We start from the raw sequence: 12,076 nt of genomic DNA, 5'->3' as shown, positions 1-12,076 counted from the left end.
ATTCAATTGACAATTGAATGTCTCGTTGAACAAATAATATGCAGTTAGGACTCCATTTGTTAACTCAATTACCAACTCAATTACCAACTGGACATGATTATGAATTGATTGAATTCTTTGATAAAAGGCTAATGGGTATTCAATTAAAATCCCTTGTTTATTCATTAAAGGAATTTTTTTTTCCTTCCCCCTTTGCTCTTGTCACACTGATATCCACTGCCAGGGCAGGTAAACAAGCCAAGCTCTGGAACTGAAGGGAACCACAGAATTTACAGTCAAAGGCACTTTTGGTGTTTATAACATCCAGACTACATTTTTTGGACATTGGGTAGAGATGAAGCTGTCATCCCTGATCTGCAGACCAGAATCACCACCTTTGCAGACAAAAGAACCTTTCAAGTTATCCATGTCCAAAATACATTATGCTCACACTCTGGTCAAACATAACCCTTTCCAAGGCAGTTCAGACAACGTTGTATTCTGTACAAGAAAAATATATCGTCAGTTCTAGAAACCAGTATGAAAGAGACTGCTGATTAGGTTAGGCTCACTGAATCTTAATGGAGGCACTTGTCCAAAAACAACTAGCATTAAAAATTAAAATCTACTGTACCAATTGGAGGATACTAGAAAACATTTTGAACTAACCATTGGTTTCGGTTTGTTTCTGAATCTAAAACGAAATCGTGTTGGATTTACTCATTTTTATGTTTCCTCCAGTAGTTGCTCAAGTTTTGAATGTTTTTTGTTTTCATGTTGGGTTAAAAACCATTCCAAAATGACTAGCTAAGTAAAAAGATCTCTTGCCAACTAATAAACACAAATTCTTTTAACTCTTTGATCCGTATGAGACTATTCTTTACACTCCCCTTTATGCATGGAGCTTCTTTGCAGCTTCCATGTTTTAGGTGGAAGCTCATGTAAAGGTACCCGTCCAAATTCTATGTTAAAGTTGGGTCCAGGTTCATCTTAAAATGACTAGTCAAAGCCAAGTTAGGAGGCCATTTGCCAACTAATAACCATAGGAGTTTTTATAACATATATCAATGTTAGACTATTCCCTTTAACAGTTTTCCCCTATTAAGGAGAAATGTAAGCATGTTTTACCTGGAACAGAGTTTGTACATTCTTAATTCAGTGGTCGTGATGCAGTAGTTTGATCTATATAATCATAATTGTCCTTTTATTACATACTCAACAACTACAGTTTCAGAGGCAAGCAATCATATCACTGTGCTTCAAACCAAACAGATTCAAAAGAGAAAGTCTCACAAAGTAGAGGAAAATACTCTGACCTGTTTCCTTCGCATGTAGGGCAAACACATGGATTAATGAAAATGGGATCATGAAGGGGAGACCATTCAATGGTTGAATTTGCTTTGCATAGTTTGCATGTATAAAATCCTTTTCCTTTACAAACTTTGCATGGAGGTGCAATTTTTTTCTGAAAAATGCTCACAATAAGTCAGGTAAGTCGAATGAACCTTATGACAACAGCCTTACAGAATTCAAGATAAGATGAAACGAGTTTAATAAAAAGTGTGGGTGAGGTGGTCATTTGAGTTCTATTTTTGGCTGTTAAAGCAAAATTTCAGGCACTCTTTTCAAACTTGACTATTGCATAGAATAGCTAGGGCACAATGATGAGAACAAACCTCTCATTATAGTTCTTGGAAAGATAATCACCCAAAAACATCACTGATAGACTACATTAGCCGTCTAGCTGAACAAATCCGATATCCAAGATTCCATGAAACTATGCAACAAGATAATCTAATTAGTAAGATATGGTATGGTCAGGATTATTTCACAAGGAATGGCAGAGTCCTACAGTATAAACAAACGATGAGACCCTTCAACTATAGAGGCAACTGGTATAGTATTACCTGCACATGATGCTACTTGAGTTGAATCCATAAGAATCAAATATAATTCTCACAGACTAGCCTAATTCTGGCAGACTTATGCAGGAAATGACAATAAACATCTCGCCTGAAGTTAAAACTGCTAATCTGCCCTAGACAACATCTAGCTGCTGAACAACTATATTACCCGCTTAGCTTCTGCAGCTCCTTTTAAAATCTTGACTGTTAAAGAGGAAGCTAGTGATACACTGAATATTCCTCCAAAAACCAAGGCAGCAGCAGCACTAATCATGCGCAGAGGCTGGGGAAAACCGCTTGCCATTTTCTTCAAGCAATCTATGGATTTCTCTTGAAACAATTCTATAAAAAACAAATGACAGAGTGATGAAAATGTACAAGACAATTTATTAAGCTGCTGATTAGGAAGAAAAAGGCAGGATCAAGATAGAACATACTTAAGATTTATTCCTCCTGATCGGAATTAAGACAGACTACCATCTGAATGAATCAGTCAATAATATTTTCAGCTCAAATTGATTCTACCTAGGATTTCTAGATACTCGGTTAATTAGGAAAAAAAAAATCAATAGAAAACTCAGATTTTCAGCTTATCTAATTATCACTGTAACATAGTTTGAGAAATTTTCTGACAGCCCAAATTCATGATGCAAAGAGACATTCATCGAGCAATACCATGATTTTCAAGCTAAATAATAGATAAGAAGTATAAATTAAAAAACCATCAAAAGCTGCAGCTAGAAAAGACCATCCAATTAAATAATCTGCCCATGTTATCAGCTATCAGATGGTAGTTTGCAAATCTTTCATCAACGGTGTAGATGCAAGATCAAACACATACAATCCTTAGTAAACAAAAGTAGAATAAATGAAAGAAATACATTCATTATAAAGGATCTCATGAACTCGGCTAATATTGACCAAACAAATTGGTTCAGGCGCAGAAGGAGCGCGGATTGATAAAAAAAAGGGGCCACCCGTCCAAATACAGCAAAAGGACTATCTACCCTTCCCCTCTCTCTGCACCAGAAGGGTGGTTCCGAAGAGAAGAGAGAAGAGGAAGAAGAAAGAGTAACGTATATGGAGAGCGGAAAAAGGGAAAAGGGAAGAGCAAAGAGAACAGAAGGTGAGAAGCAAGAAAAAAAAAGTAGGCACGCGTCTCGGAAGCGTAGTGCTGTCGAAGATGACGTACCGGTTAAGTTTGTCGGATTACTCGTCGATGGAGAAGAGTGAGGATGAAAGAAGGAAGACGAAGAGAAGGCAGAAAGAGGAGGGGGGTTAAGGGGGAGTGGTGGAAAAGGTAACCCCGTCCGTCCCTTATCCCCCAGACCACTTCTATTTCGCCCTTTGGCCCATTTCATTGTTAGTTTAACTTATAAAAATCTTAAAAAATTAAAAAATATAAAATTACAATTGAAGAGCTCTTGCATTCAGCTTCTCCAATCCTCAATAACTAGTCTGATCACAGGTTGAATAGGGTTTACTTGAATCCAATTCCTCAATTAGGGTGGTGTTTTATAAAATCTGAATTAGGTCAAAAAGCGGTTTACTAGGGCAGATTTGCTGATTTAATTCTTTATTTAATAACTAATTTAATAAACAATAGTAAATAATCGAGTAAAATGGCAAGAAGCAAGGATGATGTAAGTACGGGATTGCTCAGGCGAGGCGATCGGAAGACGACGCCATGCGGGTGAATTACAAGCATGGAACTCCCCTCGAAGGAGGGAAGACCGCTGAGTCTGACCGAATCGATTTCTTCTCTAGCGCCAGTCGGATTTCCGACGCAAAGAACTCTGATCAGCAGAATCATGGCGACAACAACGACAAGGTTGATCGCGGTGGGTCTGACGCGGCTGCAAGTAGGAAAAATAATTACTAAGAACTTTGTTTCCCCTCATGAATGTAATGTAGTTTCTGGTAGTGTTTCTCTTTCCTAGAATTTGTAAAATGAGAGGGGATGGATTGATACTGTTCTTGGAGTCAAGGTTATTCTTCCTCCGCCGAAATCACAGCTCTGGTTTACATACTATTAAGAATTTTTCTGAGGCAACGGATTCTTGCGCATCAGCTTCAACTCCGATTAATCTCGGCATAATCGCCATAATAAATGGCAAAACAAATTCACGGCTGTTGCTTAAGACGAGGAGCTTCGTCTCCCTCATCAACTACTTTGATCAACTCGAACAATAGAAAAATTGATGGTAGCAAGTAATAGAAAATGTAATTCTTGAAAAATTGGACAAAATGTTCCTACCTAAGGATTATCTGCAACGGATTCTTGCTGATCAGCTTCAACTCTAATCTCGGCATAATCGCCATAATAAATGGCAAAACAAAATCACGGCTGTTGCTTAAGAAGAGTAGCTTCGTCTCCCTCATCAACTACTTTGATCAACTCGAACAATAGAAAAATTGATGGTAGCAAGTAACAACAGAAAATGTAATTCTTGAAAAATTGGACAAAATGTTCCGACCTGCCGGATTCGAACCAGCGACCTAAGGATTATCTGCTCGAACTACAGTCCTCCGCTCTACCAACTGAGCTAAGGTCGGTTACTTGGGTTTAGTAAATATTTACAAGTACTATATACATTGTTATATATGGAGTTACAGAGCTTCTTAGAACGTTTGACTATCTGGACCAGAGATATTATTCCATTTAAGTTATATAGTTTTTAATCTTTTATATAATTAATGGAAATTAAATCTGGATTATACAAAAAAAAAAAGGTAAAAATATATTTTCAAGGATCAGAAAAGTATTTTTATTTAGAAATATATTTTTTCCATGAAGCATTCGGAAAAATGTTTCTAGCATTTTTAGGTTAAAAACAAATTATAAAAGGACTATTAGTGTCAAACGTTTCATGAAAATATATATTTATAAAAAATATCTATAAAAATTTTCTAAGTATCTTTGTCTCTTTGTCCTGCATTAAAAATGGTGCCTGCCTTGACCCCCCTTGTCCTCAGACTGTTGTGGGTATCTGATGAAACCGAATCTTGCCACCAGTCACACAAGTTTACACTGGGAGGCATCAAGCCCTACCAGGACCAGTCACACGAGGTTACAAGAGAGAAACAATGTTCTTGATCTCATATTTACATCTCCTATCAAGAAAAATGTCTTATTCCATTGAATATGCACCTGCAGAAGTAACCCAGATATGAATCTAGATATTCCATTGAATATCCATTTACCAATTACAATGTTGATGTTTCACATTTAAATCTCAGGTATTTGACACTGAAAAGTGGTTTCAGTAATCAGTCTGCACAAAGCTCAATATTTGGTGTCCTCAATGTTTATATGTAGCTAGTGGACCTTCAAATTCCAACTCCAATTTCTTGATCCTAATGTCTTTTTGATGAAATTGATGGTGTTGTGGAACATGGAGTGGTTTCTGGTGTTCTGTAAGTTCTTTAATCTTATGCAGCAGTAACTAATGGGATATGTCAGATAAGGAATATCAAGAGACCAGAGATTGACATAGGACTACCACCTATCTATTTCTTGCATTTCTGGATTATCAATTCCCTTTAATTCATTCATATTCTGATATATCCATTTTTGTTACATAAAAAATCTGCAGCTGCATGGTTGTTGTTGCTTTAGAAGACTAAGAGTTCAGATTATTGATAATTTGTTTCAAATGTAAAGAAGGAACTCAAACACTATCAATATGTTTTTGCTAAGGTGATTAGGTCTTGCAGCTAATCTTATGGTAGTTTCAGAGTTCAGCTTGATGCAGAAATGGTAGTGTTTATCATTTGTCATTTGTCTGGTCTTTTTTTTCATTTTTCTTTAGGATTGTGCTTAAGAGCTTATTTGAGACATTTAGTAGAAAATTGAGTCAACTTTTTGCTGTATTATGAGGCAGCATGTATAAGATTTGAATCAGTTTCCTCTTTCAGTAGAATTTTTTGTCACTTCCAATGGTTGCTCTGAGCTTGATTGCTGGGAACAGCAAAAGTTCACTTTTCTTACCTTCCACTTGCTTGTTTTCATTAACTGCTTTCGTATTGCTAAATTGTAATTTTAGTGTTTGAAGGAGTGAAGTCATTGGTTCTAGAACTGGCTTGATGGGATGAAAGCTGCAATTGATTATGTGATAATTAAACTTTTGAGCACCACTACCAATTGGTGAACTTTACAACTGCAAGAAGAAAAATCTCATCTCACTTGCACATAAATGACCAGGCCCTAGGTATCTTTAATATTTATCGTAGTCTTCCTAGTGTGTGTTGACCACCGCATGCTTCTGAGTGAAACCAAGTGATTATATCTTCCTCAGATGAAATAATAGCAAAGAATATTAAGAATATTCAATCTGTGCATTCGGAAAGTAGAGGTTCAGGCTCACTTTCCAGTTCAATAGAAGATGTCCTGGTCTCTCCTCCAAGAAAACAAAGCAAGATGAAGGCCATGGTTGCCAAGGAGAAAAACCCACCAAAAACAGTGAACTGTGCAAAAACAGATAGCCTTGAAATTTCCTGCATTGCCAAGAAAATAACATAAAATACATGTAAACTTCAGAAGTAAAGGTGCAAATTTTTTTGCTTTTGCAAGACAGTTTCATGGAACTGACCATGAAAGTATTGTGCTTACATAGAAAAAATGACATAGGTTTCTGAAAAGTGAAAAGTGAAAAGTGAAAAGTGAAAAGTGTTGAAAGGACCTATATATTGAGACGTTGCATTCTCACATTCTGCAGAATAAGACACATTTTTGGTAGCTCACCAATACAGATATAAATTGTGTAATGGTAAGGTCAATTAAGTACTCAATTTCCAGTAGTTAAACAAGATGGCAGTCAGGTCTCTAATAGTTATTTTAATAGAGTAATGGTTACATTTGATGGACAGATCATTCAAACTAAACTGAATTTGATAATAGAACGCCTTTCAAAACAAAAACTAAACTGTAGAATGGAACAAATTCAATTACTATTGAACACCCTGTGGCTAAGACCTCAAGAGTCAATTCCCTAACAGTACAAAAATAAATCAAACAAGTAATAGTAGCTAATAGATTCCCAGCAGATTTTTTTTTTTTTTGAGAAAAGATTCATAGCAATTAGTTCAAATGATTACTTACTAATTGGACAAGTTATAAATACTAAACTGAATCAATGTTTAAATACTGAGAAATAAAATTTAATTGACTGCAGCCAAAATTCTTAACTAAATGTATTGACTAAAATGGTTCTTTGGAGTCAATTTTTCAGTTGGGCCTCTATATTGAATGGGACTAATGGATATTTAATAGCAATTTGATGGCAAACTTTGTGATTGGAAAGAATATATTGAAGGTTTTCTTTAAAATGAAAGAGAAAGGGCATTTAATTTTTCCAAGTACATCCTCACCATGAGGTGGCACCTCACCCTAAGAGCTCCTCTTGCTGAAAATGGGAAAAGAAAAAGGTAGAATGATTATACGAAAAAACAAAGTATAAGTTCTTGAAGTGCTACACTTTTATTCTTGTTGCAAATATCCTAAACCAGTATCCCTTAGCAAAGAACCAGGGTTTTTTGTCAAACTGTTCATCCAGGACAACACAGTGAAGGCATGTGAGTCTGAACTCCAGCCACGTTCATGAACTAAACCAAGTGAAAATGATCAAACAACGACTTAACTATTTTCTGTGCATTGAATGTAAAAGCATCCACAATTTCTGCAGGCCAGACCAATATCGTTGGCTTAATAACTTGGAGTTGGATATCTTTTAAAACAACTCGCTTGTGGTATGATCCTTCTAAATATTCCACTTTAGGAGGCCAAGAAACTTGCTGGAGTTGGAAATAATCTAAGATTTAAACTCACCAGGACAGCCTGCAGAATGGTTTCCAGCAGTAGGCCAGCAAAATTATTGATGGAAAAAAGAAGGATAAACTGTTTGTTTGAGAGTAGCCGCCCGCAACGAACATTAAGCAAGCAGGCAAGAGTCTGATAGATGCCAGAAATTATCACATAAATTAAGTATGCCAACCATATCCTTGCAGAGATTCCCATGAATATACACAAAATTGCCATGGATCCCAAGCCTATCACATATATGATCATTCCAGATTGATTGGCAAAACTCTCCAGATAGACAGCACAGAATGCTCCAAGGCTTCCAGCTGCCTGAGACACTGCAAGAATATGCCCGTTCAGCTTTGAGTTTGAGTCAATAGCATCAAAAAGACTTGTCCCATAATTTTGCACCAAGGAGAAACCAGCATATGCCACTGCCCACCTGAAAACCATCATTTACACACTAGGTTACACGTCAAGCAGAAGATAAAATAGCTTATACAAGCATCTCTCTTTCTCTCTATGTATAAAGACATCAGTTACCAGTCACTACAAATTCAAACAATAAAATAATGCTAAGTAATCAAGAAATATTCATATCCATTAACCAAAATAAAACAAGTTCATATCTGCATTAAGATCAGCCTATATGTTCTGGAATATAATAAGTGAAAACTAACCATAGAGATAGAAACTGTAATTCCTTCCCATGCCACGTTTCCTTCAAAGTCCTAACCCAACCCTGTTACATCCGCAAAAACAATTCCAGATACTTTATGAAGAGAGAAAATGACTCTAAACAAGAGAGCTGTTATACCTGAAGTACTACAATTATTAACAGAGACCTATGCAGCTTGTCAAGCAGATTATGCTTCTAGTTCTCAGCAAATAAAAACCATGGTTTTCCCATGCAGGACATAGACCTGTTATGTATGAAGTATTACTCGTATGAACAGAAAATCTGAAGCTACTAATAAGGCAGACAATGCCGTGTACAGTCTCGACCAATGAAATCCCTGGTTACCTCCCCCATGAAATATTGAAAATTGAGAAGAGTTTCAAATTAGAAAGACACATTTCTTTACATGAAATCAGATACTTTTGTTTTTTCCTTATAATGATAAAAGAACTTATCAAAACCAAGTGGAATGACAAAGAAAGCAATTGGCAAGAGAAGTGCGAAGAGTCACCTCATGACATTTAGAACAGTTTGCAACAGAAGAGAAAAGGAGACTGGAAGAATGATCCTTTGGTAACAAAAGCGCCATATTGCAACACACTCCAAGCTGAGAATAGACAATATCAGTCAAACCAACAATAGGGCAAAATAAAGGGACAGCAAGAAATGCCAACCAGTCAAGTAACTAGGCAGGGATGCATGCACTTTATACACACCGAAATCAGTGTGAGAATAAAGAATGTAATATAAGGAACCCTCTCAAGAGCAAGTAGCTGACCTGTCAGAACAAAAGCAGAAAAACTAGCACATTATAAACCAAAGTTGCCTTTTTCAAATACAAAGGTAATGTCGTTACTAGAAATAGGGCATAAAAATCTTTATCCATGGATTAATTCTGGCCATACTCAGATATTCCAGATGGAAAAGACAAAAAAATAGCCCTGAGATGAAGATCAGATAATACTGCAAGAGGATAGTGAAAGGTATACATACTCAACTCAGAAGCAAACATGAATGACAAGAGTGAGGTAGTGGTGGTTAAGCTAGTCTGCAAAAAAAAAAAAAATGAAATATTACAGTTGTATGGGTAGTGTCTATCCTGTCTTAATGTCATATGCATATGCAATAGAACTGACACAATGAAAACCATCTAAGCACAAAGAGGTTCAACATCATTTTTCCTTGACTGATTCAATAAAACAAGTATCTGGCAGTGATAGATTGAAGACATAACATATGATATTCTAAATTTGCTTAGCAAGCCACATTTAGAATCAAATCTTCAAGTCTTAAATGAACCAAACACAAATAATGGTCACATAACTGGATAAAGTGCGATCCAACAAGAAATCAAAATCTTAATTTAGATATCACTTTTGCTTAAGGTATATCCCTACTCATTTTCATTCTGTGGACGCATATAAGAATAACAGTGTTGGAGAGTTACAAGGTTACTGCTAGAGTTATTCTTCAGTAATATGAATTTGTCTATGTTTCCAACTCATACACAGAGAAAGATCTATATCATAGATTCCAAAATCAGCAAGTGTCTTCAATACTGAAAAGAATCAACATGGATGAAATACCATAGCTTGATATTCTTCTTCTGGTGCAAGAAGAAAAATATACGAGGAGAAAGCCAATCGTGTTGCTGTTCCAAATCCATATGTGATCTACACAAGAAAAAAGAGAAAGGGAACCAAAGATAACTATCCTGCAAGATGTAATCTGGAAATATCCTTCATTACTGAAAAAGCATCCTATCATGCTACAAAAAAGCAGAAAAAAATGATAATAATGAAAGTTTCATTGTTTCACATGAAGATTCTAGAAAAAGCAACCTCTGTCATTAGATAGTCCCACAATAAAAAAATAAAAAAAATAGATGAAACGGTCAAAGGAATCAGTTACTATATGGTACAGTGGAACAAACTAACTCTTACCAGGGGAAATGACCTACTGTCCTACATTACAGGATTTTCTTTCTATGACAATTAATGATTTAGTTAACTTGACTGTGCACTAATTCATCATGTTTATATAACGGATGGAAATAGTGGTTAATGTCTAACATGAACAAGATGTTTAGCTACCAAAGAAAGGAAAGAAGAATCTAGGTACAGTAAAGAGGATCTTGGAATATGAAATAGAACATATGAAATGGAACCACTGACCTGCATGAATTGCATAGAAAGAAGAGATTCTCCCATCCAAACAATGAAGTAGGTAATGAGAATCCCCAAAGCCCCTAAAAGAGAACTATCTCTAGTCAGTGACGAGTTATAGAAAATAATTTGCCTTGTCCCATAATATATGATTTAAGTGAATTTGGGATTTGATACCAGCTAAGCAAATTCAAGTAAAAACAGAGGAAACATATTCACAGGCAACCCTAAATATTTTAGAGTAAGTAACGTATGATCCAGATAAGAAGATTAATGAAACTCCAGGGAAATTACCTAGAACAATGACCACCTTGTGTGAGAGATAAAGACAGGCCGGTGCCATGAGGAGGGTGAATATGAGTTGTGCATACACACTGAAAGGAAATATATCAACAGTAACCTGCAAGCAACCAAGATAGTAAATAAACTGTTGATAAGAAACTAGAAGCAGTAACACTAAAAGGGAATGAACATGAATCCTATACTAAAACATATGACAAGCAGATTATAAAAAACATACAAAAATCAAAAACAAAACAAATTTACAACAGTAGCTCAGCATGATAAAATTGAAGTTAGGGAGCCGATTTATAGAGACACAGAGAAAAAAGAAAAAAGAAACGTAAAAAAGACAAAGAAAGGCAGACTAAAGATGATACGACCATAAATTCATTTCGTAAAGTTCATTATACGCTTGCCAAATCCCAACATGACGTTAACTCTTTGCAACATAAGCACAGTTTTGTTTACTTTCCGCGGGAGGATTTTGTATAGAAGCTTTATTAAAGTATTAAAAGCAACTACAACTTCAGATTCCCTAACTGTAGCTAGAAGTGACAAGAAGAACCTAATATTGGGGTGTGATGGAATCATGCCTGAAAATTGGTGAAATGCTTAACGGTGGTAAGGTAAGGAACGAGGTAAGGTTCAATTGGAAGAAACTGAGACGAAAACGAGTAAACCAGAAGAAGTAGCAGCAAAGAAGTGGAAATAGAGCTGTTTCGGGGTAGCAACGCTCTCAAAGGACGCCGTAAGAACTCCATAGGCCTGGAGATCGGATTACGGAGAAGCAGCCGCGCAGCGCACGAGGATTCGAAGCTTAGCGCCCCTGAAACTTATAGGTTGACTAACCCGGGGCTCCGTCTGACGAGAGACGGCCGGCTGCGCCACGTAAATTTTGATTCGGATCGAGAGGAAGATATGTGAAACGGACAACAAAACTCCGTTTGCATGAAATAACGTACCCGACCCCGACAAGAGAAAAGAAACTAAGAATTTAATTATTATTCCTAAAAATATTTAATGAAAATGTGATAATGATAAAAAATTAATTTTTACAATAATAATGATTAAATTCTCTTTTATTTTCTTTTTTTCTAAACCCTTAATTTTTTTGAAACGGACCCATCAACCAAAATAATATTAATAATAAATAAATAAAATAAAATCCTATTTCTAAAAATAATAATAAATATTTTAACACTGGCCACAAAGTTATCGTGGATGAGAAGTCTAAGCATGCAACAAAGAACTTAGGATTGTTTTAAAC

The 12,076-nt window shown here is 36.0% G+C and overlaps 2 protein-coding genes and 1 non-coding gene across 4 annotated transcripts; all 3 read right to left on the bottom strand.

Moving 5' to 3' along the window:
* Positions 1-268: 268 nt before the first annotated feature.
* LOC137952072 (uncharacterized) lies at positions 269-4,255 on the bottom strand. The gene is made up of 4 exons (XM_068799140.1): positions 4,141-4,255; positions 3,535-3,739; positions 1,296-1,444; positions 269-480 (listed from the first exon to the last, which is right to left on the bottom strand). Exons 1-4 carry the CDS (start codon positions 4,203-4,205, stop codon positions 438-440), a joined length of 462 nt encoding a protein of 153 aa, XP_068655241.1. The 5' UTR covers positions 4,206-4,255; the 3' UTR covers positions 269-437.
* Positions 4,256-4,354: 99 nt separating this feature from the next.
* Positions 4,355-4,439, bottom strand: TRNAY-GUA (transfer RNA tyrosine (anticodon GUA)). Its single transcript is given in 2 exon segments — positions 4,355-4,390; positions 4,403-4,439. It is a non-coding gene; the product is annotated as a tRNA-Tyr (tRNA).
* Positions 4,440-5,995: 1,556 nt separating this feature from the next.
* LOC137952067 (uncharacterized) lies at positions 5,996-11,681 on the bottom strand. 2 transcript variants are annotated; one of them, XM_068799136.1, is made up of 11 exons: positions 11,403-11,681; positions 10,822-10,927; positions 10,537-10,610; positions 9,949-10,035; positions 9,356-9,410; positions 9,079-9,140; positions 8,874-8,969; positions 8,364-8,425; positions 7,711-8,125; positions 7,254-7,288; positions 6,363-6,380 (listed from the first exon to the last, which is right to left on the bottom strand). In XM_068799136.1, the coding sequence occupies exons 1-10, from the start codon at positions 11,568-11,570 to the stop codon at positions 7,268-7,270; spliced, it is 1,146 nt and encodes a 381-aa protein (XP_068655237.1). In that variant the 5' UTR covers positions 11,571-11,681; the 3' UTR covers positions 6,363-6,380; positions 7,254-7,267. The 2 variants fall into 2 exon arrangements, with proteins under 2 accessions (XP_068655236.1, XP_068655237.1); XM_068799135.1 differs by lacking the exon at positions 7,254-7,288 and having other exon boundaries at positions 5,996-6,380.
* Positions 11,682-12,076: the final 395 nt, after the last annotated feature.

This window comes from Aristolochia californica, unplaced genomic scaffold, assembly GCF_029961685.1.
Source record: "Aristolochia californica isolate CCGP_79_NKW_82.1479 unplaced genomic scaffold, dmAriCali1.0.hap1 SCAF_15, whole genome shotgun sequence".
Taxonomy (NCBI): Eukaryota; Viridiplantae; Streptophyta; class Magnoliopsida; order Piperales; family Aristolochiaceae; genus Aristolochia; species Aristolochia californica.
The sequence above is the reverse complement of the archived record's forward strand: the minus strand, read 5'-3'. Positions and strand labels throughout refer to the sequence as shown.